This window comes from Marmota monax, unplaced genomic scaffold (genome assembly GCF_021218885.2).
Source record: "Marmota monax isolate L192 unplaced genomic scaffold, Marmota_monax_Labrador192_F-V1.1 WCK01_AAM20220418_F8-fsc00027, whole genome shotgun sequence".
Lineage (NCBI taxonomy): Eukaryota > Metazoa > Chordata > Mammalia > Rodentia > Sciuridae > Marmota > Marmota monax.
The window spans coordinates 16,544,434-16,571,855 of record NW_026694617.1 but is presented as its reverse complement, the minus strand read 5'-3'; the positions used below and the strand labels follow the sequence as shown (position 1 = coordinate 16,571,855).

Sequence of the window (27,422 nt, the reverse complement as noted above, 5' to 3'; positions counted from 1 at the left end):
GCAGACATTTTTGGAAAGCCATGATTCAGCTTACTACATCTAGCTAGGATACTCACCTCCTCCATAACTAGAGGGAGTGTTTATGGCATGCTTAGCATAAGCATTGTTACCATTATGTCATCCTTACAAGATGGGCATGGACCTCCACTATACAGATGGAGAGTGTGGCGACTCCAAAGCCTATGGCTTTCCTGCCGCCCCAAGGTTGCTACCCCAGGTTGGAAACAAATCTTTCCTTCTGGAAACTCCCACAAGGCCCCATTGGCTTCTTATCCCTTAGGTTTGCATTTTGGTCTGTACTGCAATCTTCCAGAGGCAGAGATGCTGTCCTAGTCCTGGAGGCCCTGGTGTGGGGCATGAAGAGTGGCACCTGGGCAACAGCAGATTTGAATGAGATAGAGTTTTGTGGGCTCTGGAAGGCCATTTGCCCCACATCCTGCTGCAAATGCAACATTGCCCATCTGACCATTTTTCTGGGCATAGTGAATAGAATTTCTACCAGTGGGGGCTCGACCTCCAAGGCTCAAAAAGTCCTACCCCCATTTCTGGGCTCCCTCCTCTGAGCCAACCCATCACCAAGTTTGCTCAGTACAGGGGCAAAGGCCAGGGAAGTGGGGGGAGAGGGGTGGGATGAGGGTGGGCCCTGCTGCTTACCTGTTGTTGTGCATTCTGGAAGGACGCCCCAGACCTGCCTGGCCACAGGGCAGGGGAGCTCCCTGGGCCTGACTCAAGCCAAGGATGGTCACCAAAGCAGTTGGATGTCTTTAAGGAGCCACAGTTGGATCCAGCAGTGCCACCCTGTCCCCTCGAACCTTACTGTGCAGCAGAATGGACTTACTTGCTGGAGTGCTGACTGGGTCGGGCCTGAGTGTGCTTTTGTAACAAGCATCCAGGCGATCCTAAGAACACTGCTGGTCCAAGGACCACACTTAGATTTCAAGGACCTAGAGGACCTGGGCCCACCGTTGTCCTCTCCTGCCTCTCAACATTCATTCAGTGGGTCCATATTTCTGGTACTCTCACAGTGCAGTGTGTTGCTCTCCACGCTCTCCTGCTGCCTTCACCCTCTGATGCCGGCTGGGAGGGCCTGGGTGGCAGCAACTACCACTTTCTGGCAGAGTCTGGACCCTGGGGACAAAAGTAGGCTCTCCTCACCTCGGTCACTTCTCACACTCCTCCCTACCCTGAATCTCCATAGTGGCCCCACCCTGCAAGCTTTTCCTGTCCTCGGAACTCCCAGACATGACTTCACTCTCCTATCAGCTGTGGCTGTTCAGAAAGAAGAAGTGTGGAGTAGTTCACATGGCTTTGCCAAGGCAGGACTGGAACACAGCTCTTCCAGTTCCCAGGGAAGCCTGATTAGAATTTCAGAATTTGGGATGGAGTGTAGTGAATGACTTATTTCATCTTATAAAACAGAGGTGTGTTTTGAGCCATCTGAAGACGCTGTTGTTTCTGGTTTGATCTCTTCTCCAAACTCTCATACCCTATGGATTTACAAAAGACTCCCTCAGCACACCCTATAGACCACCCAGTGAAGAGCTGCATCTGTGGAGCAGGGAAGATGCAGAGCAAAGAAACAGGACATGAGCTGTTTGTACCTACAGCCTGCACTCTGAGAGACAGCAAGCTGTGTGACCCCCCCCCCCCCACACACACACACACTACCCAGGAGAGGGTTAAGGTGTGAGAGGGAGAGAAAAGGAGCTGAGAGTCCCAGTGTTCTCCCTCAGTGGTCCCAGGCACAGAGCATGTCCTCCACTCCACCCTCTGCCTCAGTCTACATTTTCTAGGGCCCAAGCATCCATGGTGCTACTTAGGAACCCGGCTATTGATAGAATGAAGGCCTTAAACCTCAGGGGGAACATGAAGGAGGGCTGAGATGAGGGACCAGAGATTTCAGGATTTCAGGAGGCTCTTCCTTAGCTCTGGGCTGCAGGAAGGAAGGAGGCCTGCAAAAGTGAGCTGGGGGATCTGTAACTCCAGAGGAGAGGAGGGTACCATCCCCCACCCACAGACACCCTGACTAGGCCTCCTGTGGGCGCTGACCCGCTGGCTCTGCTGTTGTCCATCCTCCCTGTCTCAGCTAGGAGCTCCTCAGCTGTTCCTCTTTCTCCTCTCCTGAGGACCCTCAGGTCATACCCAGAAGGGGATGGGGTCACAGGCAGCAGGGCTGCACTCACCTGCTGTGGGAAACAGCTGAGTAAACTGGGGGCATCTGTGAAAATCCTTCAGGCTGTCAGGTGTCAAGGCTTGGCTGAGGTTTTGTCCTACTGTCTGCCTGCTAGGGCTTCAGTGGAGGGAGGGGCTCACGTTAGAGCCCCCAGAGCTGCCCTTGACCTATCACTTCATCCCTGCTTATTCTCTGCCTGGGTGGTCCATGGGTCTGTGGCAGGTTGGGAAGGCAGGAAGGAGTAGGACACCTCTGCTTTACATGGGCAAGCTGTTTACTTTTTCACAGTGACATAAGAACCAGAATTCCCCTGGGGCCTATTCCGCCCTACAAAAGCTAAACAAATCAGTGTTGCAGATGGAAGCAGAGCTCCTACCAGCCACTAGCCTCTGCCCCTCCTGAAACTTGTAGCCCATCCCCTGGTAGGAACCCTTCTCTCCCCATGTCTATCTCTTACTTTTCCCAGCCCACACCTGGCATCCCCCATCACTCTCTTCTGTTCACTCCCAGCCTAAGGGCTTTGTCCTGACACCAGAGTAGTGATAGTAACCAACACACAGTATTTCTAGGTGTCAGACACTGTTCAAAGCCCTCTGTACATATTGACTAATTAATGGTCACAGTAATTCTATAAGAGAAGGACTGTTGTTGTTTCCTTCTGCAAATGAGGCCTCTGATGCATTAGAAAACAATAAGGTTAAGTCTAAGGGCTGAAGACAATAGATAGCAACCCCCAAAGCAGGTATTTAGGAGCAGCTGTCCTTGTCAAAAGATTAGGGTACTGCTGTTTTGTTTTGTTTTGTTTTAATTACAAAGTAATGGCTATAACAGGCCACTGACCTTTGCTATGTCCATCCCCCAGGAGCTAAAGACACAGATGTAAAGCAGGAACTCTCTGGAAGGAAAGGAGAAGGAAACAGAGTTGGGTAGGGATACTTAATCCCAGACCCTCAGCTCCATTGCCATCCCCACTTTGTTTCTCATTCACCCCCAATTTTCTCCATCTCTTCTGTGGAGAATGGGCAGTCACCTGCTAGAGCTGGCCCTTGGGGTGTGTGTGTGTGGGGGGGGAGGGTTCTGACCTGCCTAGGAGGAGACAGCCCTATAGAACTGGGTTGTAGAGCTCCTGCCCGGACCTGCCTCTTGATATTCCTGGCAGTGACACTCTCCCCTCTCATTCCTTCCCCTGCCACCCAGGACCAGGCCAAATTCCACTCTCAGGTGACTTTGTGCATGAGTCTCACCCAGTTCCTGAACCACTGTCCTTTCCCAGGAGGGACTTGGCCCCTGGAGTATCCCTGGAAGGTGACTTCACTCTGCCCTGCAAAAAGAGTGAAAATCCTTGATCATGGTAAGAGCAGGAGTAAGAAAACAGCTGAGCTCAGGAAGCCTAGACAAGGAAGTGACATTAGGAAGATGTTAGCCAGGGCCATGGGGATTAGGGGAGGGAGGGGATCCTAGTGTTAGATCCAGGAAGATCACAGGATTCTTGGATGATAGAGGTGCTTAAGTTGTTGATAATATGACTGGGTGGTTTGGTTCATATAGAATCTGAAAAGCACTTTTTTTCTGATTAAAAAGTAACTTATTGGATAAGTTAAAACTGAGAAAATAGCATCAAAAGACATATATAATAAAGAATTGCCATCCAAAATACACAAAGAATTCGTAAAACTTAATAATAAGAGAATGAATAACCAATTTTAAAATGGGAAAAAGATGCCAGGCATGGTGGCACATGACTGTAATCCCAGCAGCTCAGGCAGATGAGGCAGGAGGATAGAGAATTCAAAGCCAGCCTCAGCAATTTAGTGAGGCCCAAAACAACTCGGGAGACTCAGTCTCTAAATAAACTATTATAAAAAGGCTAGGGGTGTGGCTCAGTGGTTATGTGCCTCTGGGTTCAATTCTGGTTAAAAAAAAAAAAGGCAATAGACTTAAAAGGAAGTTCAACAAAGAATATATACAGATAGTTGATAAGAGAAAAGATGCGCAACACCATGTATTATTAGGGAAATGAAAATTAAAACAATGAGATACACATCTATTAGAATGGGAAAGCCCCAAGCACCAAATACTTACAAGGATATAGAGCTACAGGAGCTCTCACTCATTGTCAGCAGGAATGCAAACTGGTAAGGCCACTCTGGGACACAATCTGGCAGTTTCTTACAAAGCTAAACATGCTATTGCCATAGAACCTAGAAATTTCACTCCACAGCATTTACCCAAATGCTTGAAAACTTACGTCCAAACACTTGCACATGAATGTTAACCGCAGCTTTGTTCCTAATGGTCAAAATGTGGAAATGACAAGATGTCCGTCATGGGTAAGTGGATAAAGTGTGGCACATGCAGACAATGGAGTATTATTTAGCGCTGAAAAGAAATGAGCTATCAAGCCGTGAAAAGACATGGAAGAAATGAATATTATGAAATGAAAGAAGCCAATCTGAAAGCCACTACAACTATGTGATTTCAACTTTAGAATATTTTGGAAAGGAAAACCTATGTAGACAATAAAAGGATCAGTGATGGTCAGAAATTATAAAAGAAAGGAAGAATAGGCGGAGCACAGAGGACTTTCAGGGATATGACACTCCTCTGTATGATACTATAATGGTGGAAAAATGTCATTATGCATTTGTCTAAACACATAGATTATACAGTGCCAAGAGTGAACCCTAATTTAAATGATGGACTTTGGGTGATAAAGTCCATCATTTAAATTAGGGTTTCAATGTACACTTATTGATTGCTAACAAATGGACGACTCTCATGGAGGATATTGACAACGGGAGTAGCTGTGGGTATGTGGGGGCAGGAGGCTTGTGGGAAATTGCTGCACTTTCCACTCAGTTTTGCAGTGAATGCAGAACTATTAAAAAAAAAATAAAGTCTACTAAAAATTTTTAAAGTGAGTGAAAAGGGAGAGAAACCAAATGAGGCCAATTTCCCAAAGCCATTCATGTAAATTAGAAGCACAAATGCAGATAAAACAGTATTTCATGATGGGGGGGGGAAGTAATATATGTTAAAGTCAGGAAATTAGGAATACAAACCAAAAAAAAAAATGTAAAGAAGGTAAAAACCATCCATGGTCATAGCAACCTAAGATAACCACCATTAAAATTTTGATGTATTTCCTTTTTGTCCTATTTTTAGACATAAGTGTGTAATGTAATGTGATTGTGATGCTATTGCTTAAATGTTCTTATGTCCTGTTCTCTCTCTCTCTCGTTGGTATTTCAGTTCCATCTGGTCTAAAAAATTAGCATTGTAAGACAACTTTCTTCCCCATTTCAATACAATCTTTATAGTACTTTACTTGAAACTGTAGCTTAAGGGATATACCATAATTTAGTTATTTCCCTTTTGTTAGACCTGTAATAGTGTCCAGATTCTGTTGTTACAGATAATGCTGTCATTAATACCTACTACCATTATACATACATATTTCCTGCAGAGTGTTTTTTTTTTTTTTAACTGGAGATGGAACCCAGAGGTGCTTTATCACTGAGTTACATCTTCAGTCCTATGTGTTTATTTATTTACTATTTTGAGACAAAGTCTTGCTAAGTTGTTGAGGATCTCACTAAGTTGCTGAGACTGGCCTTGAACTTACAATCCTTTTGTCTCAACGTTCTAAGTTTCTGGGATTGTCAGCATGTGCCATCAAGCCTAGCTGCATAGCTGATTTTTGATATGCAATCAGTATCTAAAAGAGGAATCATTGCATCAAAACGTATGAACTTTTAAAAAGTTTCTAGTATCTGTTGTGAAATTGCAATTATATTTACACCATTTTATTTTTCCCCTCAGTGTTTTATTTTAATTTTCTGCTGATAAGATTCTACTTTTACATTATGTTTTTCTTCCATTTTTATTGATGAATTATGTTTATACATAATGGTGATATTTGTTGTTATATATTTGTACATGAACACAATGTAGCAATAAAGCTTGGCCAATATCTTTCCCTTGTATTTCCCTTTTCTTGCCCCTCTTTCTCTGGTTCCTTTCCTCTACTCTACTGATCTCCCTTCAATTTTCATGAGATCCCCCCACCTTTCTTTACCTTTTTCTTCTCTTGCTTCCACATAGAGAAAAAAATCTATGACCCTTGACCTTCTGAGCTTGACTTATTTCACTTAAAATAATGTTCTCAATTTCCATCCATTTTTCTGCAAATGACATAATTTTATTCTTCTTTATGATTGGATAAAACTCCATTGTGTGTGTGTGTGTGTGTGTGTGTATCACCCAGAATGCTAACCCCAAACCTGCTGGCTGCCTGCCAGGGAAGTTTAAGAAGAAGGAAGTTTTTGTTTGGGGGAGAGAAAACACAATTTTTATTAGATCATTATAATTCAACTTAGTATTGGGGTTCATTTTGACAAAATCATACATGCAAAGAATTTAATTTTAATCCTCATCCTCTTCCTTTTCCTCCTCTCCTCCTCCCTTCCCCAGTCTTCTTTCTCTGCCCCACCACACATGCTTTCTTGTCCATATACACAAAGTTGACATTCCCTTTGGTAACTTTATGTGTATATACATACACACACACACACCTTACACATGCACACACAATGCTGAAGTTGGCCTTGAACTTGCAGTTCTCCTGCCTCAGCCCCTCAACTTACTGGGATTACAGGCATATACCACTACACCCAACTTATTTTCTCAATTTCTTTTTCAGTGGATTAAGTATTGGTATTAATTATTCAGTGATTAATTATTGTTTTTTAACTTATACATCACATTTTCTTTATTCTTTATTCATTCATCCATTGATGGACACGTAGCATGGTTCCATAGTTGGGCTATTGTGAATTGTGCAGCTATAAGCATGGGTATCCATATATCACTCGAGTATGCTAACTTTAATTCTTTAGGATAAATACTGAGGAGTGGTGTAGTTGGGTCATATAGTGGTTCAATTACTAGTCTTTTGAGGAAACTCCATATTAGTTTCCATAGTGATTGTTCTAATTTACAATCCCACCAATAGAGTAAATGTGTTCCTTTTTGCTGGCTGTGGTGGCACATGCCTATAATTCCAGCATCTTGGGAGGTTGAGGCAGGAGGATTGTGAGTTCAAAGCCAGCCTCAGCAATTTAGCAAGTCACTTAGCAACTCAGTGGGACCCTGTCTCTAAAAAATATATAAAAAAGGGCTGAGGATGTGGCTCAGTGGTTAAGCACCCCTCGGTTCAATCCTCAGTACCATTAAAAAAAAAAAAGAAAGAAAGTAAAGAAATTTTCTTATAAAAAAGTAAAGAAAACAGCAAAATAAAAAAACTCATCACCCAACAACAACAACAACAACAAAACCTATTCCATTTTCTCCACATCCACCCTAGCATTTATTATTGTTCATTCATTTATTTATTTATTGTTTGTATTCTTCATTGCTGCCATGTGACTGGCAGTGAGATGAAATCTCAGAGTAATTTTGATTTGCATTTCCCTAATTGTTAATGATGTTGAACATCTTTTTTATTTATTTGCTGGCTATTGTCATTTCTTCTTTTGAGAACTGTCTTTTTAATTAATTTGCCCATTTATTAATTGAGTTTTTTATGTTAATTTTTTTGAATTCTTTATAATTCTGGATATTAATCCTCTGTCAGAAAAGTAGTTAGCAAAGATTTTCTCACATTCTGTAGGTTCTCTCTTCACATTCTTAATTGTTTTCTTTGCTGTGCAGAAGCTTTTTAATTTGATACATTCCATTTATTAACTCTTGGCATTATTTCCTGAGATTTAGGTGTTCTATTGAGAAAGTCATTGTCTGTGCTTATATGCTGGAGTGTTGACCCTACACTTTCTTCTAGGAGTTGCATAATTTCTCTTCTAATTCCTAGATCTTTGTTCCATTTTGTGTTGATTTTTGTGCAGGGTGAGAGATAAAGGTCTAGTTTCATTCTCCTGAATATGGATAACCAGTTTTTCTAGCTCCATTTGTTAAAAGCTTATCCTTTTCTTCAATGTGTTTTTGGCACCTTTGTCAAGGATGTGCAGGTTTGTCTCTGTGTCTTCTATTCTGTACCAATGATCTATATATTTGTTTTTGAGGCAGTACCATGCATTTTATTGTTGTTATTACTATAGCTCTGTAGTACAATTTGAAGTTAGGTACTATTTTGTCTCCAGCATTACTTTTTTGGCTTAGAATTTTTTTTCTGTAGTTGTAGATGGACAGCATGCCTTTATTTTATTTGTGTATTTTTTTTTTTTTTAATGTGGTGCTGAGGATCAAACCCAGTGCCTCTCACGTGCAAGGCAAGTGCTCTGCCACTAAGCTACAGCCCCAGTCCATTTGGCTTAGAATTTCTTTGACTGTTTTGGGTCTTTTATTTTTCCAAATGAGTTTTTGGACTGTTAATCTAGTTCTGGGAAGAATGTCATTGGTATTTTGATGGGAATTGTATTGAATTTACATATTTCTTTTGGTAATATGTTTGTTTTTTAACTTGCTACTTTGCTGAGTTTGTTTATTAACTCTACCTGTCTTTTGGTGGGGATTTTTGAATCTTCTAATTATAGGATCATATCATCTGCAAACAGTGATAATTTAACTTATCTCTTTCCTATTTTTATCCCTTTTATTTCCTTCTCTTGCCTAATTACTCTGGCAAGAATTTCTAATACTATATTAATTAGGAGTGGTGAGAGTGGACATCCTTGTCTTGTTTCAAATTTTAAAGAAAATGCTTTCAGTTTTTCCTCATTCACTATGACAGTTGCTTTGGGTTTATCATATATAGTCTTTATGATGTTGAGGTCATTCATTCTATCCCTAGATTCTTCAGTGTTTTTATCATGAATGGGTGCTGAATTTTGTCAAAGGCTTTCTCTTCATCTATTGAGATGATTAAGTGATTTGTGTCCTTAATTCTTTTTATGTAATGGATTACATTTATTGATATGCATATGTTAAACCATTCTTGCATCCCTGGGATAAAACCAACTAGGTCATGATATAAATCTTAATATTTTGTTGAATATGATTTGCTAATATTTTATTAAGTATTTTTGCATCTAAGTTCATCAGGGTAATGGTCTGTAGTTTTCTTTCTTCACTTCTTGATATGAGAGTGATACTGACTTCATAGAATGACTTTTGAAGTATTCCATCCTTTTTTTAAAAAAATCTATTTTTTAGTTGTAGTTGGACATAATACCTTTATTTCACTTATTTATTTTTAGGTGGTGCTGAAGATCAAACCCAGGGTCTCGAACATGTGAGGCTAGCGCTCTACCACTGAGCCACAACCCAGCCCTATTCCATCCTTTTCTATTTCATGTTGTTTTTTTTAAAGGCATAGTAGAATGCAGCTGAGAATCCATCCATCTGGTCCTGGGCTTTTCTTTGATGGAAGGACTTTTTATTACTGCTTCTATCTCATTGCTAGCTATTGGTCTATTTAGGTTTTCTGTGTCCTCTTGATTCACTTTTGGCAGGTTGTCGGTGTCTAGAAATATATTAATTTCTTCTAGGTTTTTCAATTTATTGGACTATAGTTTGCAAAATGGTCCTTAATGATTCTCTGAATTTCTATGATGTCTATAGTGATTTCTCCTTTCTCATCTCTAATTTTATTAATTTGGGTCTTCTTTCTTTTTCTTACGATTAGTTTGGCTAAGGGTTATCACCATCTTGTTTATATTTTCAAAGAGCCAATTCTTCATTTCATTCATTCTTTGCATTTTTTTTATTCTCAATTTCATTGATTTTGGTTCTGATCTTAATTATTTATTTCCTCCTATTGGCTTTGGAATTGGGTTGTTCTTCTTTTTCAAGGACCTTGAAGTGCGTCATTAGGTTGCTTATTTTTTTTTCTATCCAAATTGGCTTTTTATTAATAGTAAATTCTATTCACACATACTGCTTGCAAATAGTATAAACACAAAAATTACAAAAATAAACCAGTAGATATTTAAAGGCAAATGCAAAAATTTGCACATTAGATTATTAAAGGTTTTATATTGTTTTTATACTGTTAACAGTTGTCAAATCTAGATATATTAAGCAAAAAAGCAAGGTGCAAACCAGCAAGTACGTTAGTTACCATTATGTTTTTGAAAGAGAAAGACATATTGTTACATGTGCATAGATTACCTCTGGAAGAATACTTAAGAAACTGCTATCAGTGGTTACCTAAAGGACCAGGGATTAGGGAAATGGGAAGGAAATTCATTTTCATTGAATTTCCTTTAGTACTATCAAATTATTTAATCTCATATTCAGGTATAAATTTGTTCACTTATTTTAGTTAGTAGTTATATATAAGACTAAATCCTTAATAAGTGGATTTAACATGAAATTAATTATATGAAAAAACTTCCAAATATTTCTGGAAATATTTTCATGAAAAACGTTTACAGAATAAGAAATAAGAAAAACTGATGCACTGAAGACTTTATTACAATGATATTTAAATGAATTTCATTTTCAAGTGTGAAATATTTCAGGGGATATGTGTAATCTATAAGCTGACAACAGTGGCCAAGCTTAGCCTTTCTTTCCTAATAAGAAAAGCTTTTGTAAATATCTAGGAGGCTTGAAATTGTCACTTTAAGAAAAAATAGAAGTATCTTACAGTGAAATTGATGTCTACTTGACAGAGAAACCAACATTTTCAGCCAACCACTAATACATTATTGCCAATATACAAGAATAATGAAAAGTTTTATTTTGTGTTCTGAAAACAATAACTAAAATGTAAGTCAGGATTTAATTTCTTTAGCCTGGCTTCTCACTTGTATCATAAAGGTCAAGGTCATGGCTAAGATAATGACTGTTCCAAATATGATCTATAGTTGATGTGTTTTCTAAGTTGGGTATATACCCTATACCGTCCTTATGCTTATCCCACTATCCCAAACTGAATAGTATTGCCCACCTACCAAGTATGTAGCCTAAATTCAAAAGGAGAAAGGCAGATCACCTACTTCTTCTCCACCAGACCTTTTCTTAAATTATTTCACAAACAGCAAGAAATGATCTGCTGTCTCCACTCATCTGTTCCAAAACAAAGAATACCCTTCTGTGATGCCTGTCTTTGTACTTCTGTGTTCTGGAACAAGCACACCTACAATCAGTTCCAATGGTTGCTTATTTTGGATCTTTCTGATTTCCTTAAGTAGACACTCATAGCTATAAACTTTCCTCTTAGAACTGCCTTCATAGTGTTGCAGAGGTTGTATCACTATTCTCATTTGATTCTAAGAAGTTTTTAGTTTCTCTCCTGATTTCTTCTGTTACCCATTCATCATTCAAAAAAGTATTGTTCAATATATAGTATTTACATAGTTTCTGTAGGGTTTTTTTTGGGGGGGGTATTGATTTCTAGTATCATTCCATTATGGTCATAAGATGCAAGCAATTATATCAAATTTTGTATTTGCTAATAATGTTTTGTGACCTAAAATATATGGTCTATTTTGGAGGATATTCCATGAACTGCTGAAAATAAAATATATCAGCTGTTCTTGGATGAAATATTCTATAGATATTTGTTAAGTTCATCTGACTTATAATATTTTTCGGGTCCAAAGAGTTTATATCTGGATGATTTATCTGTTGGTGAGAGAGGTGTATTGAAATCACCCAGTATTATTGTACTGGGGTCTTCTGTTTTTTTTGTTTTTTAAGAGAGAGAGAGAATTTTAATATTTATTTTTTTTTTAGTTTTCGGCAGACACAACATCTTTGTTTCTAAGTGGTGCTGAGGATCGAACCAGGGCCGCACACATGCCAGGCGAGCGCGCTACCACTTGAGCCACATCCCCAGCCCTGTACTGGGGTCTTTCTGAGGCTTTAATTCAAATAGTGTCTCTTAAGTTAGTTGCACCCAAGTTTGGACCATAAATATTTACTTTGTTATACTTCTTGTTGGAGTTTTCCCTTTACCACTATGAAGTGATCTCTTCTTTGATTAATTTTGTCTTAAAATCTCCCTGTCAGATATGACATAGCTTCTTCTGCTTGTTTTCAAGCTCCATTTGCATGGTGTATCAATTTCCATCCTTTCACTTTCAACCTGTGGACGTTTTTGACTGTACTGTGAGTCTCCAGCAAACAACATGTAGTTGGGTCTTATTTTTAAATTCATTCTGTCAGTCTATGTCTTTTAATTGAAGAGCTGAGACCATTTACAAGCAACATTATTATAGAGAGATTTTTATTAATTTCTGTCATTTTGATTTATTTCTGTGTTTAATTTGGTCCTGTTTCTCATTTGCTTAGCTATATGTCAAATGAGATTTTTTTTTCATTTGTGAGCTCTGCGATTTGTTTTTGATTTCTTTAAGTAAATTCTGTAGTGCCAGCTTAATAGTCATGTATCTACACTGTTTTAAACTGCCCCAGCTATATATGAAAATGCCCATTTCACCACACATTCACTAGCATTGAGTACTATTAAAACAGGAGGTAACCTGCCAATTTGACAGGTGAAAATAATGTCTGACTTAATGTCTATTCTTTAAGTGCCAGTTGAATGGTCTGAGTTAGTATCTCCTACATGGATAAAATTACCAGGAAAGCTGGGCATGGTAGGGCACATCTGTAATCTCAGCAACTTCGGAGGCTGAGGCAGGAGGATCATAAGTTCAAGGCCAGCCTCAGCAATTTAGGGAGGCCTAAGAAACTGCACAAGACCCAGTCTCAAAATAAAAAAATAAAAATAGCTGGGGATGTGGCTAAATGGTATTAATTAGTATTAATTAGTATTTAGTATTACTAATTAGTATTACTGGGTTTAATCTCTGTTAAATAAATATATATGTATGTATGTATGTATATATGTATACATATAAAATGTATTTTATATATATATAAAATATTATATATAAAATGTTATATATATAAAATTATATATATATAAAATTATATATATAAAATTATATATAAAATTATATATATAAAATTATATATATATAAAATTATATACATAAAATTATATATATATATATCTCCAGAAAAGGCTGCAGGTGGGGAAAGCAGATCAGTGCAGGAGAGAAGCATTTATCTTCTCCTGCCCTTAGGCATTGGAGCTTCTTATTCTTGGGCTTTGTGATCAGAAGGGGGCTTACATCTCCTTCTTCTCTGCCTCCTATTCTCTTTATCCTCCTCTTCTTTTTACTTCTGATCTTATTGCATCAGCTACAATTTGCTGACACAGTTAAATGTCAGCCTTGGCAACAGAAATGGAGAAATTTCCATTTCTGACTGAAATGAAACCCTTCTATATATTCAACTGCTCAGAATCTTTACGAATTAAGGAAATATTTCTCCATTATTAATTTTTGAATGTTTTAAAAATATCTATTAAAATGATTATATATTTTTCTTAGTTGTCCCATTGATGTAGTAAATTATATTAATGCATTTATTGAAAATTATATTCATACTTTTATTGAAAAATGAATCAGGGCTGGGCATGGGGGCACACGCCTTTAATCCCAGTGGCTTGGGAGGCTGAGGCAGGAGGATTGAGAGATCAAAGCCAGGCTCAGCAAAAAGCGAGGTACTAAGCAACTCGGTGAGACCCTGTCTCTAAATAAAATACAAAATAGGGCTGGGGATGCGGTTTTGAAATTGTACTCAAATGTTCTTCTCTTTTCTCTTCCATATTTTTATGTTTGCTTAACTTCTTAGGGAGATTTCATTAATTTTATCTTCCAATCTTTCCATTAAAGTTTTTGTTTCTGATTTTATTTTCTAAGATATCACTGTTGCTACTGTCATTCTCTGAATGTATAATCTCTTTGTACAGCATCATGGATACGGTATCTTATCTCTCTGTGGATATTAACAACAGTCTTTTTGTTGCCTGTTCTTTTTGTATAACCTATTTCATCCAAGTTGATGATGATGATGATGATGATGATGATGATGATTATTATGTCTCCCTCTTCTGTGTTAGAAATTTTTCTGAATGTCTAATGATCTGTGGTCATGATTAAAGTTGCAGGGTGGAGGCAAAAGGCTGGTTAGAAATTCCAAGCTCATAGGTTGAGTTTGGCACTATAGGATGATCTGGGCTGTTTAGTTTTGTTTTTACAGCCCTACAGATTGAATCCAGGGCCTCACACATGCTAGGCAAGCATTCTGAGCTGCACCCCCAGCCAGCTAGGCTGTTTCTGCAGAAAGCCTATGTCAGTTTCATTGAGCCTTTTCCTCTTGGGTTTGTGAAATGCCCTAGGGTAGAGTTTTCCAGTCTCCAGTTTGGCGAGCAAATGCCCTGCTCCCATCACTTTGGGAATCTGGTTGTGGGAGAAGGCTCAGGTACTTGCATTCAGCATTCTTTCTGTGTGACATGTCACTTAATATCTTATTTTCAGTATGCTATCTCTGGGGGTCACAGCTGTGCCTGAAGTTTCTCCAGTCTAGTTACCTTCTATCTTCCCTCCTTCAGAGGAAAATCTTCCAGACCTGGCTGACATATGAGATGAACTATTGCGTAGTGTTTTAGAGTTCAGGAAGAGACCTAGGGACCTAATTGCATTTCACCTTGGTCTTTACTTTAGTCATCTCTTCCAGAGTTCCAGAGGCTCCTTAGAACTGCCAATTTCTGTGCCTTCAGGGAACCGTGCAATGTAAATCAAGTTGACTCTGTTTCCTGACTCTGTTTCCCTCCTCACTGCTAGTTGGAGATGTCTTTTTTCCTTGGGACTGGTAAGTCAGTAACTGCATGACTGTCTCGCATCCTGTCTCAAAAATTCTGTTGATGTTGTCTTTTTTCCCTGGTCTTTTCCTCCTTGCAGGTTTCTCTCTTAATTTTAAAATCTCTCTATTGAAATTTTAGTGGGGTTTTGGGAGGGAGTGAGATTGGATGTATGCATTCAGTCACCATCTTAATCCCCCAATTTCCCTTTCCAATATCTTTTAAAAATATAATTCCTGGGAATAACCTTACTTGGTCATGGAGGACAGGTATTTTAATGAACTGGGGTATGTTTATCTCTGTCCTTCCATCTAGAAGTCTTTAAGTGAACATGATTAGCAGGAAATGAGCCTTTCTATGAGGAGGATTCAAAGAAAATGTCTCCAGTGGGAAACTTTTAGTATGTGTATGAAAGAAAACCAGAAAGTGAATCCTAGTATGCTACCTCAAGACAACCGCTAATGGACTGGGGGAGGGAAGAGGAACCAGTTGGTAACCCCTCTGGCAGGGTGCAATAGGGGATACCCTTTGCCTGTTTTATTTAGGAACTCAGAATAAATCCCAGATTTCATCATTAACTGATCCTGAGAAGAGCACAGTTGGTGACCTGATTTGATTTTACATCAGTTAGGGATGGGGTGTATGGGGGGAGGGAGACATGGATGCTTTTCTGAAATGTAGCCTATGGCTCACATGGGCCCCAGAGTCATTTGTTACTTATCAAGTAGTTATTGAACATCTACCATGGGTAAAGTGCTATGCTAGCTCTCTGAAGCAGAAACTGCCCTTGATAGTTTTTTTTTTTTTCTTTTCTTTTCTTTTTTTTTTTTTTTGAAATGGAGGATCTTGCTAAGTTATCCGGGTTAACTTCTAACTTGTCATCCTCCTGCCTCAGCCTCACCAGTAGCTGGGATTACAGGTGTTCAACTACCTAGGTAATTGTTTAAGCAACACACCCTGTCCTAGCCTTGCAGAACAGAAGGGGGGTTCTTGGAAAGAAGGTTTGGAGTCACATCCAGGGCTGTAACATGGTGACAATAATTTTTCTCTCTCTGTGGCCTGTGATGAGGAATAAAGGAGGAGATTCTTAGGAGCCTTCACCTTGGTGCTCAGCACTCAGTAAATTGAATGTCTGAATTTTGAGAGAAAGCTTTGAATGGTACAGGAAGCCTCAGGGGTTTTATGTTCTCCCAATATTTTAAATACTAGCATTTTTGGAAGAAAACATGAAGGGATATAGAGTAACATAAATGAGCAAGTACTGCTTAAATCAGTCACAACTGCAGCCTAGCAGGGTACGCTTCCAGAAGCATCCATGGTGGCTACTCAGTGCTGGGTCATCCTCAAGGCTGCCTCTGCTTGGTTTCTTTTGTATTCTCTGGAGGCTGGATGCTCTTTGATTTTGCCATTCTCCTCTCACCTCTTATGGGAAACAAGTTGTAATCCAATTCTCACAAGCAGTTCAACTCACCATTTTTTTTTCTACAGACATTTCTGAAGCTCTAAGTATTTTTGAAAGATCCGTTTTAGCAAAAAGAGATGTTGTGTAGAGATTGACATTTGGCAGTCGGCCTGCCAAGTGTAGGAGATGCTCCTCTGTAGCAGTACAACTGTTGCCAACCATAAGATGGTGAGGAGGGCAGCAGAGGGACCGAGTTCAAGTCTCTGTATAGCGGCGTGTAGCGGTGATGTTCTGGTTCTTAATTTACCTGGCTGGAAAATGGGAACGTAACAGGGATTTGTAAGGATGTGGAAGTATACTCTCACTCACAGTAATGACGTAATAGAATGACTTTTAGTGCCTGAAGTGCCATCGTGGGGGCAGGCTGCTGTGTGCCGTGTTTGTGTGTGTGTGTGTGCGCGCGCGGGCTTATGTGCATGCCTGTGTGTGTGTGTGTGTGTGCGCGCGCGCGCCCTGGCCGGCGGGTGTGTTTCCTGGGAATGGCTTGCGTGTAGATGTGTGCGCTGGGCTACCCTGGGAGTGTGTGACTGCCAGCTGCAAGCTGAGAACGAGGCGCCCGCGCTCACCGCGGTTGATTGGCGGCGCTGGGTGAATGAGCGCGCGTGGGGCCCCGACCCCGACGCGGCCGCGGCTTCGGCTCTGCTGTGCGCGCTCGCTCGCCTGCTGGCCAGGGTGGGGGGTGGACCGCGGGCGGCGGGCCGGGTGGGAGGAGGGGAGGGGAGGGCGCGGGAGCCAGGAGGGAGGGCCGTCAGAGCGCTGCTGCCGCGGAGCCCGGCGCGGGCGGCTGGGCCGGGGAGCCGGGCTCGCAGCCAGGAGGCGGTGCCGTGGGGAGGGAGCGCGGAGTGCGGAGCCGGAGCAGGAGCCCGGCCGCCCGCCTGGTGAGAGCGCTGCGGGCCGGGCCGGGGGCAGACAGGGGGCAGCGGGTCGGCGAAGCTGCGGTCACTTGGACGAGCTGAGGGGGCGTCGGGGAGCTGGGGACCCGATTTCCAGTCCTGGCGCCGGGCTCTACAGAGAGAAGGCGCGAGACTCCGCGGAGCGTTGCCCAGTAGGGTGCGCCGGGGTCGCAGCGACCGCCCTTTCTCGGGGGGCTAGGCGAAGGAGACTGCCTAAAGGAGCGAGGGACAGGAGCAGGTCTGTCCAGACTGGGGAGTGTGTACGTGTGTGTGCGCGCCGTGTGTGTACATGTGTGCCTTCGAGGGGTGGTGGGTGTGTAGGGGCGTGGGGGGATGACGGCGTGTGATGTGTGTATGTACAGTGCCAATGTGTGTTAGGGGCGTGTGTGCCTCTCTGACTGTATATGCTTGTGTGTGTGTGAGAGGGAGAGAGCTAGACAGGGGAGGTAGGAGCTCACAGCGCTTGGATCTGAACCCATGTAGGAGACAGGGGGCTCGGCAGGATGGAATGTGTGTGCATGTGTGCAGGGGTGTGTGAAGGGTGAGTGGGTGAGTGTGTCGGGTGCTAGGTGTGGCTATGTGTGCGTGATGGAAGGATGCCGGGTGCACGTGTGTCCCTGGTTCACCCTCCCTCCCCACACCAGATGTGTGTTCCGGGTGGGGAGAGTCCTGGGGAGGGACTGGGAATCTATTGCTGCTGCCCCTTACCCAGGTTGCTTGCCTGGCCTTCTCCCCTGGGGAGCCAGTAATGGCCAAGCTACCCTTCCCCCCAAATACTTCTAGGGTCTTGGGGAAGGGAGCAGGCAGGCCCCAGGAAGGGGAAAGGGTTGTGATAGGAGGGAGCTTCTGCTCGACTAGAGACTCTGGCAGAGCCCAGCAGCCTTTGCCACTGCCAGATCCAGCAGGCCTGTGCCCCTCTGGGGGCCCAGTGTTTCTGTGGTATCTCAGATCAGGCCAAAGGTGGGGGTCAGAACTAACCCAGAATGAGGGTTTGCTTGCTCACAGCTGTATTTTCAGCAGGGGGCTTGGTCCACAGTAGGCTTCTGAATTTTTGAAGGAGGTAGGAAGGCTCCACAAAAGGGTGGGGGAAGAAGGGTAAGAGTCTGCATCTGGAAGCCTAAGCCCATCCACTGGCTATGTTGAGGAACCCAATTCTCAATGTGCAAGGTTGAGGTGGGGGTGGGGGATGGCAGGGGAGAGATTTGTGATAGGGCCTGAAGGTACAGGAAAGAGCTGGCAAGAAGAGCCATCATGTCTCTCTACTTAGGCAGAACACTTTGCATCCTGCGCCCCACCCCACCTGTTTCTCGGTAATCAGAAGCCTCTGTCTGGGATGTCTGATCCTGGGAGAGGGAGAGGGTGGCAGCAGCCAGGGCTCACAAGGCCTCTCCTCCCTCTAGGACCTTCGTACTCAAAAGGTGCTGAAGAACTGAGCCCCTTGCTACTCAGGCCACCTCAGGGGGCCAGGTGGGGCCATGGCAGGGCATGGCTGCCTTGGGATGGGCCTGTTCTGCTGGGTCCTGCTTGCTGTTCCTGTGGGCCCCCAGCCTGCCTCCTCCGTCCCAGGTGCCTCTCTAACCACTTTGACCCCGCCACCTCAAAGTGAGGCCTCTATGCTGTCCCTCAACCTGGGACTTAACTTCAAATTTCATCTTCGGGGACCAGCTGCTGTCTGGGGGAGCCCTGTCACAGAGACCCAGCCTCTGTCTCCTGGGCCAGGCCAGGAACCAGAAGAGGTTGCCAGTGTGCTGAGGACTGACCCCATTTGGGAACTGCTGGTGGGCTCCTCCAGGAACTCTCCCCCAGAGTGGGGCTCTGCTGAAGGCAGTTCTGTGCCCTGGGCCTCCTCCTTGACTCTTGAGTCCACATCACCACTTTCTGGGCCCACCGACCGGCCCACTGCTCCCTATCAGCCCAGGATGGGCACTGTGACTTGGGCCACTGCTTTGACGGCGACAGCACCTCCATCCAGTATTCCCAGGCTCCACCAGAGCGAGCTGGAGCTGAAGTTTGATGTGGCACTGAGAGCGGGTGCAGCCCCCACACTTGGGCATCGAACATTACCCCTGCTTCCCAGCCTTCGAGCCAGCCTGGCAGAGATTGCTGGGCGTTTGGGACCCTTTGGTAAGCACCCACCCATCTGAGGAGAGTCTCTGCTGGGTCCCCCTGGTAAGTAAGAGGCAGATTCAGCTTGCACTCCTTTTGCAGGGTTTTTTGGCACTACTCTGTCCCCACTCCGGAACTTCTCAGGCTTGAACCCCCCAGGCACAACAATATCCCCAAGCTCTGCTTCTAAAGTGTCAGATTCTCCAGGTGAGTGTTCATTTATTTTCAACATACATTTATAGGACCCTTTACATGCCAGGTGCTATGTTAGGGGCCTGTCCAATACCTCCTTTTCTTTGCCCAGGGGAGGCCTGTAATGCTTCTCCCAGGTCTTAGGACAAGGACTACTGCTCCGCAAGGAAACATATTCTTTGCTAGATTGACTCTGGTTTGGCACTTGTAGTTTAGTTCAAATTGTACATCAGCTTAGTATGTGGCTACAATTCCTAGGATAGTGACTTCCTTAGGGCAAAATCCTCAGAAGGACAGGGTTTTTTTCTCAAGCATCAAAGGCCACAACCTTTGGTGTAGGTAGGCCTTATGTGTTCCTGTTGCAGGGTTCTTTGGCAGTACTCTGTCCCTACCCCTACCTACCTTGGAAAGGAAGCTCTCAAGCCCAAGTCTGCTGGACCCAGCTACTTCCCTAAACTCTGCTTCAACTGAAACAACACTGATGCAACGTGGTAAGTATACAATTCATTTGAACTTGACAGTTATTTATTCAGTGTCACTACATGCTAGTCACTCTCAGTGTTCTCAGACCCTTTATTTCATTGTTATTGTAACCATAATCATCATTCTTTTCATCATCATCATGGAGAAATCTACACAAATTGTCTGAGAACAAGTGTTGCCAGGGAAGATCCCACATGGAGTTAAGTTACAATGTTCTGAAAGGTTTGCAGTCATAGGCAGAATCGGATGGAGATAGGTGGGTCAGGCCAAACAGCACAGGACTCCTTCATGATTTCTACTGCACTGCCACTTACCCCACCCTCCACTCTGGGTGGCCTGGCCTACTTCCGCATCCCCTCTCAACACCAACTTTGGGCTGTCTCCTCTGCTGTCTGATCTGACATGACATGCTGTCAGATATGGGCAGAGCTGGGCCCTTCATTGGGAAGACATTGAAGAGGAGACTGTGAGTAGACAGATGCCACCTTTGATCAAGGGAGCCTTTCAGAACATGCATATAGACAGGTATGTGATACTGAGGAGGGACCACAGACTCTGACATCTTGAGACCTGGCTTTGAATCCCTTTACTTACTTAAAACTAGCTGGTTGGCCTTGGGCAGGTTAGTTTACCCCTTTGAGCCTAACTCCTCTCATTTATCTAAGGTTTAGTAATAGTACTCATTTTGCCAAGATATTGTAAAGTTTCCAGATAACATAAACTCTTGGCATGCTGCTGGGCACAAAGTAGAAGTTCATATAGTTACAGCTATTAACCTTGCTTCTGTACCCCACATATACTTCCAGACCCTATCTTGCAGAAGATACCACAGCCCTGGCCCCAAGCTATTGTGGAATCACATATAAACTCACTGGGCAGATGGCCCAGGTGCTTGGGAAGATGAAGTCACAGGAGCCCCGGGGAGGGCTCTGCAAAGGGTTACTGTGCCTGTGAAGCCCCTCAGCCACCCCATACTAGGCTCAGCCATGGATACCCCTGGTCCTCCAGTTTCTGCCAGCCCCAGACTTAACACCAAACCCCAATTTCTGGTTCCCTCCAGTCATTGTCACAGCACTCCCTAAGTGGTGGGTGAGGAACTGACTTCTCCCCTATCTAGCCAGTGTACAGCAACAATAGGAACTGTTGTGGGAGGGGGGCAACTCTGTGCCCCAGGGGAAGGATGCTGGCTGGCAGTCTGTCAGCCTGGATGACAGTGCTGGCCAGGCAGGTTTAATGAGTCTGGACAGTTTCAGAGGCAGCCTCACTCCGCAGGCTGGCAGCCCCACCCTCACCCCCTTCCTCACTAGTGGCTGCAGGAACCCAGCCTCTTCCTGGCTGCTCCTCCTGGATAAACCCAGGAGGGCCACAGGCCTCCTGGAGAGAAGACCAATGGGTTTCACTCACGTGGGAGTGTGTGCGTGCATGTGTGTAAATCCACGTGCATATATATGTAGCACTGTCAAACAGGGAACAAAGGGAGTCTTTCTGTGTCTCCTCTAAGATCTTTCTTAACTAGGTGTCATCAACCTTGCACCTTGGACTCCTATGTCTTCCTTGTACTAGATTCCCTTCACCTTAAACTGAGTTGTATTTAGCCCATACACAACCCAACAGTTGTATAGGTCCTAACATATGGGAGAACTTTTAGACTAGTTGATAAGTCCCTCCTGTCCTCAGTTCCCTGAGTGCTTGCCTTTACTCCCAGAGTACCCTGGTGGGTCTCTGTTCTGCGCAGCCAGCATTTGCTCCATCCTAGTTGTTAAATATTTCTCCAGTATCAGTGCTACAATGTTTATCAGTTCTCCAGGATCCTGGGGGTGGGTGTGGGGAGAAGGATGAGGCCAGGCCTCTAAATGAGCTACAGCATCCAGGATGGAGATGCAATTCCCCAGCCCTTTGATCTGGGCAGCTGGTGGATAATCAGGCCTGACTCTTCCATGAATGAGCTTGTCCCTCCCCTCCCCTCCCCTCTCCCCAGTCAGCTCCTGCCTCATGGATTACTCACATTGACATCCCATCTCCTCCCTCACCCCTGAGGCGAAGAGGGGCTACAGGTCACATTGGAGTCTCTCTGGAGGAGTGCCCTGTTTAGGAGCGGGATCCTGGGAAGAGGGAATCAGGTTACTATCTTCTGGGGGGAAACTGAAGGCTCTCTCTGGGGAAGCCACAAATGGGGAGACAGAAAATGAGGTTAAGTGGACCCTTCAAAGGTAGAAGTTGGATTTTCTCCTACCTGTCCCCACCCTTGCCTGGCCCACTTAGAATGTACTAAGAATGCTCTGACCCCTGGAAACAATGCTCCTAATTCAGAACTCACTCTCAGACACTTGAGCAGTCCCCATACTTTGCCTATTTTCTGGCTTTTATTCCTTCCCTGGATTGTTACAAATGTTGAAATTTGCTCTAGTTGCCATAGTGCTTGAGGACAAAGATGGGAGATGGGGTTTCCTGTGGCCCACAAGGGGGAAAAGGTGAAGATGGAAGAGTATGAAGTGGAGCTGACCTCTGAGAGCTGCACTTGTCTGTGTAGTGAGCAATGAGGAGAAGGTGAGGTGTGACAGGCTGGGGCAGAACCTCCCTTCCTCTTTGTAGAGCCCACTAAGGAAAGGCTACCAGCACTGGCCTGGCTGCTGCTGTAGGACCTCAGTCACTGCAAAGTGACTAAGACCAGAAAACAGTGCATTGGGCCAGAACATCAGAGGGGACCAGGGAATGAGGGACAAGGGAATGTGTTTATTTGATCCTGCCAATGCCAGACTGATGCCCTCTCCTAATTACCAAGCTATCTGTTCCTAGCTGGGTGATTTCTCATTTAACTGATGGCCACTGTCTTCCTGAGTGTTCTGGGATGGTCAAGTCATTAACTCAAATAGAGTTCATAAACTGAGACAGTATATTGATCTTCACTCTTCGCAAGCTTAGGATATGCGAAGGATGTTAAAAACAACAGTTTTTAATTAGGTAAATCAAGAATTAGTGTGAGGCCAGGAATGGTCACATTCACACAAATACAAACTGATGATTGATCAGTGATGAACATTAGCCAATAATAATGATATGGACCACCAGCTTGTGTTGAACATTATTTCATGCCAGGCACTCCTAAGAATATTACATACATCATCTCTTTTGTCTTTGTAACTATACTATGTAGTGGCGCTCTTACCTATTTCTTACTTGAGAAATGTGATCAAATGGGAATCAGGGTGTATGCTGCCATTTGCTATATTTAGTTTTCTGGCTGTACCTTCTCTGTCTCTCTAATTGACCAATTCTGTCTTGCCCTCCCCTCTCTCCAGAGAAGCTCTCTGGCCCCCTACTCCTTTTCCTTGTTCTTAGAACTTGTGTGCCTTTTATGTCCCCAGTGAAAGCCAGGATTTTCCTGTGTTGTTCAGCTGGACCTGTTCAAACAGTTGAGGCAGGAGTGTGAGCCATAGAAGACACTCCTCCCTCACTTCCCATCTGTGCCCAGTCTTCTTTCCCTTCACCACCAGGCTGTCCCCATCCTTCACTACCATCTTTTCTTCCTTCATTTTAACCTGAATATGTAGTTGCTCCAAGCCTGTGAGATAGTGATAGGGAGGGGTCAGCTTCCAGCATCTTCCTTGTGACCTGGCCGTGGCAAGAATCCCTGGATCTAACTCTTTTGAGTTCCTCTCTTGCTCTAAGAGAGTGGTAGAACCAGGGTCTTTCTTCTCCCTGCTTAGTTGACTTCCTCTCTGTTGAGAGATGTGGGAAGATGTTGGACCCAGAGGAACTCACTTACTCGGATGGCATCTTATCCTGCTATCAACTCCTCAGTTGCTCCTTTCTGGGAGTTTGAGACCCAGGGTAGTCCAACTCAATGTCACCTTCTATAAAAGGCGGAGAACCAAAGGGCCATCTATATTGAGTCTTAGACCAATGGCTTTGTGGGGCCACAGCCATGGGTAGGCTGAGGATTGAGGTATAGTTGGCAGGAAGGGTAGTAATAAGAATAGTGTTTTCCTCAAGGTGCTGGGGACAAGAGAGTCTTTTCTCTTCCCCTGCTCTGTGTGTGTATGCATGTCAGTTCCTTGAAATGAGAACATGGGAGAATACCTGAAAAGGTCAGATGTATCTCCTACCACCAAGGTAGGAATTAGGAGTCAGGGGTACAAAACAAGAGATAAGCAGACAAGAATTATGAAGAGGCTTTGGAGTGGAAAGGGGCTCAGATTGGTGCTCAGGTCTGGATTCTAGTGGTACATCATCTTCTTTGTCATTGCCACTCTTTGACCTTGGACAAGTCATTTTATCTCTCTACAGAGCCTCAGTATCTTTATCTGGCAAATGAGAATTCATTTATTCAATGGATATCTGCCCACTGTCAACTAGATACCACAAACCATTTAGGCATGTAGATTCAGATGTGAGCACAGGGAACAAAAAAAATTCTTTGTTATCATAAAACTTCATTTCTGATGGGGGATTTGTACTAGAGGGGGCATCCACTATTCCTTCCAGTTGTAGTAAAATTCTGTAACTTCTTAAAGAAACAAACACTTTTTATCCCCAGTAGAATCAAAGATTGTTGGAGGAAAATAAACATAAGAGAGTGAAAGGGGAAAGGATGAGGAAGCTTCAGCCAGAGGGGTTGGAATGGGGGGGGGGGAGGATGTGAGACCAAGAAGTCCTAGAGTCTCCTCTATAGAACAAGAATATCCGGGGTGTTTTTAAAATTACTTATTTATTCTAATCTGTTATACAAGTTGGCATCCTGGGTGTTTTGATGGACTCTTGAACTGGTATTCAGGCATCTGGTTGAGGTCTGTGGGTGGAGGGTGGGACTATACAATTGCCTCAGCAAAACGTTCTTTGCCCACAGACCCCACCGTCCCCACCTCTGATGACCCATCTCCTGCCAGCCTTGGGAACCCTTCAGTGCAGCCAGAATGTGGGCCAGACTCCTGCAGTGTGGGAGAGTTACCTGACCATGAGGTGCAGCCTCCTGCCTCCCCGCTGCCTCTCTTCTTCCTGACCCTGGAGGCCGACTGGACAGAGGCCAGGGCTCACTGGGGGCTGGCCTGGGAGGCCCATGTGTATGGGGCAGGCGCTCTCTTCGGCCTGGTGGCCTTGCTAGCACTACTGGCTTTGGCCCTCTTGCCTTGGCGCTGCCCGCCCGGCGCCCCCTGCCTGGCGTTGCTGGACCTGCTGCTGCTGTCTGCGGGGACCACGCGGGCTTTTCCACTCTTCTACGACGCCTATGGGCACCGGGACCGGCTGCCGGCGCTGGCCTGGCTGCTGCTGCAGGACCTTCCTCTGCCCTGCCTGGCAGCCGGCTTGGGGCTGGCCTGCCTGCTTCTGGCTCGGCCTCGCCCGCCGCGGTGCCCCGCCGGATTGGCCGCGCTGTTGCTTCTGGGGCTAGGGCTGTCGGCCGCCGCAGCGCTTGGCAGCGCCGCGCATCGCCCGCTGCGGCCCCTGCGGCTCGTCTCGCGCGGGCTGCACGCCTTCCTTGCCGCGCTCCTTTCAGGGCTCCTGCTGGCGCTCTCCTGCTGGCGAGGTCGGCGGCGGCGGGCTGGAGCGCCCCTGGGAGGGTCTGGCTTCAAGGGATCTACCCCTGTCCCGCAGGCGCGCAGCCCTTTCGCCCCCCGTGAGTCCTGGCGGCGCGCGGCGCGCACTGCCCCGGTGGCTGGCACTTTCGGGCTGTTGAGCGGAGCCCTGCAAGGCTACGAGGTTCTTCACGCCCTAGGTTATGGAGGCCAACCTGGCCTAGAGGGGCCTTGGCCCTGGTGGGCCTTCCAGCTAGGCCTGCGCCTGGGCGAGGTGGGTGTCGCACTCCCGCTGGCGCTGCTGGGACTTTACCCCGCGCTCTGCAGTCCCCGCGTGCCTCCGCGTTGCTGGGCTAAGCTCTTCCGATTGTCCCCGGGCCATGCGGCTCCGCTCCTGCCAGGGGGCTGGGTCACTGGGCCCCCAGACAAGGAGCCTCTGGGTAGCGCCATCGCACGTGGCGACACCGAGTTGCTTCAGTTGTGCGCCCTGGCAGGGCCAGGCCCAGACCTCTTACTCCAGGGAGGTGGCTGCCGGGGCTTCAAAGGCACCGCGGCCAACTCGGCCCAGTCCCCCGCCTCTTCCCCTTGCAGCGACTGCACCGTAGACTTCCGCCCGCCCTCCCCAATCAACCTGCGGCGCAGCATCGAGGAGGCCCTCTGCAGCGAGGCGCTGCTGGCTCCCGGTCTCTTCCAGGGCCCTGCCTTCGGGGAAGCCCTGCCTGGGCTCGGCCTCTATCGCACAGCCTCGCTAGGGACCAAGACAGGGACTGGGCCCAGTGGAAAGTCGGAGGAGACCCCCAGTTCCCCGGCGCCTCCGGAGCTCCCCTCTCCTGGGGCCTGGCCCGCCGGCAGCAGCGCCTCCTCGGGTTCTCTGTGTGGACTCTCGCGGGACAGCTCGTCCATGCTGCTGTGTTCCAGCCCCGATAGGCCCCTGCGCTGTCCACTGGTTTGCGTCCTCAGTCCTCCGCGGCCCTCAGGAAGCAGCCCCAGCCTCCCGGCTTCCGGATCCTACCAGGCCTTGTCCCCACCCTCCCGCGACTCCCCAGAGCCAGCTCCTGAGCTGCAGGCCGAGGAGGTTTTACTGCAGGAGCAGTTCCTGGATGCCTGCCGACAGATCGACGAGCTGAGCGTGGGGAGCGACACCATAGACCTGTGAAGGGGCAGCCACTTCGCTGCTCTGCCCATGGGCCCCTTTGTGGTGCCTGTTGTGGCCAAGACCTGCACACTGTAACCTTTTCCCCAATCCTGCCTGGGTCAGATAGCTCCCCTGCTTCCTTCCTCCTCCATGGGGTGGGTGGGTCAGCAGCCGGGCTCTGTTGATTGGGACTCAGTGCCATCTTCTCTGGAGCCCTGGGCTCAGATGCCCTCAGCTGTAATTTTAGGCCAGCAGGAATCTCACTATCCTTGGCCTGTGCCAGCAATAAAGCTCCAAGGTGCTCCAACCTCTGACCACTACTTCCCACTCTGGTGCTGAGTGAGAGGAACTGTCCTCAGAAGACCTGGGGCCCTGCCTCTGCCCCATACCCACCTTTGCCATGCCCAGAAACCCCACCTCTGTGGAGAGTGAGACTCCCTGTTCTCCATCAGACCCTTCCTCACAGAAGGGTCCATGGCCCGTCCTGGAGACCTTATAGCAGTTGGGTGGGAGATAAACACTTTCAGAGTTAATTTATCAATAAAATATTTTCAGAGGAGAAAGTTCTGACCTTCTTGGAAAAACTTAGATGGCACTACAGAAGCAGTGGTTCTACCAGAAGTGGAAGTGGGGTGCGTCTGCCTCAGAACCAGGCACCTTCACATAAGACAAAGGAATCTTATCCCATGGCTGGGATGAGTGGGGGTCCTGGGAGCTGCCCCTTGAAGATCCTTATGACTCTCTGAGAAGTGGTTTTTCATAGGGATAAAAATGTAGTCCTCAGAGGTT

General features: G+C 45.4%; 1 protein-coding gene across 1 annotated transcript; it reads left to right on the top strand.

Moving 5' to 3' along the window:
- Positions 1-17,284: 17,284 nt before the first annotated feature.
- Prrt4 (proline rich transmembrane protein 4) lies at positions 17,285-27,422 on the top strand. Its single transcript, XM_046422451.2, has 5 exons — positions 17,285-17,445; positions 18,608-19,331; positions 19,416-19,520; positions 19,871-19,996; positions 24,835-27,422. Exons 2-5 carry the CDS (start codon positions 18,683-18,685, stop codon positions 26,652-26,654), a joined length of 2,700 nt encoding a protein of 899 aa, XP_046278407.1. The 5' UTR covers positions 17,285-17,445; positions 18,608-18,682; the 3' UTR covers positions 26,655-27,422.

What these genes read in the sequence shown, in the direction of transcription:
- Prrt4 (XM_046422451.2), top strand. Translation starts at nt 18,683, where the DNA reads ATGGCAGGGCATGGCTGCCTTGGGATGGGCCTGTTCTGCTGGGTCCTG. An exon ending in TAAAGTGTCAGATTCTCCAG is followed by an intron (nt 19,521 to 19,870) that starts GTGAGTGTTCAT and finishes TTCCTGTTGCAG; the next exon opens with GGTTCTTTGGCAGTACTCTG. An exon ending in AACAACACTGATGCAACGTG is followed by an intron (nt 19,997 to 24,834) that starts GTAAGTATACAA and finishes CTTTGCCCACAG; the next exon opens with ACCCCACCGTCCCCACCTCT.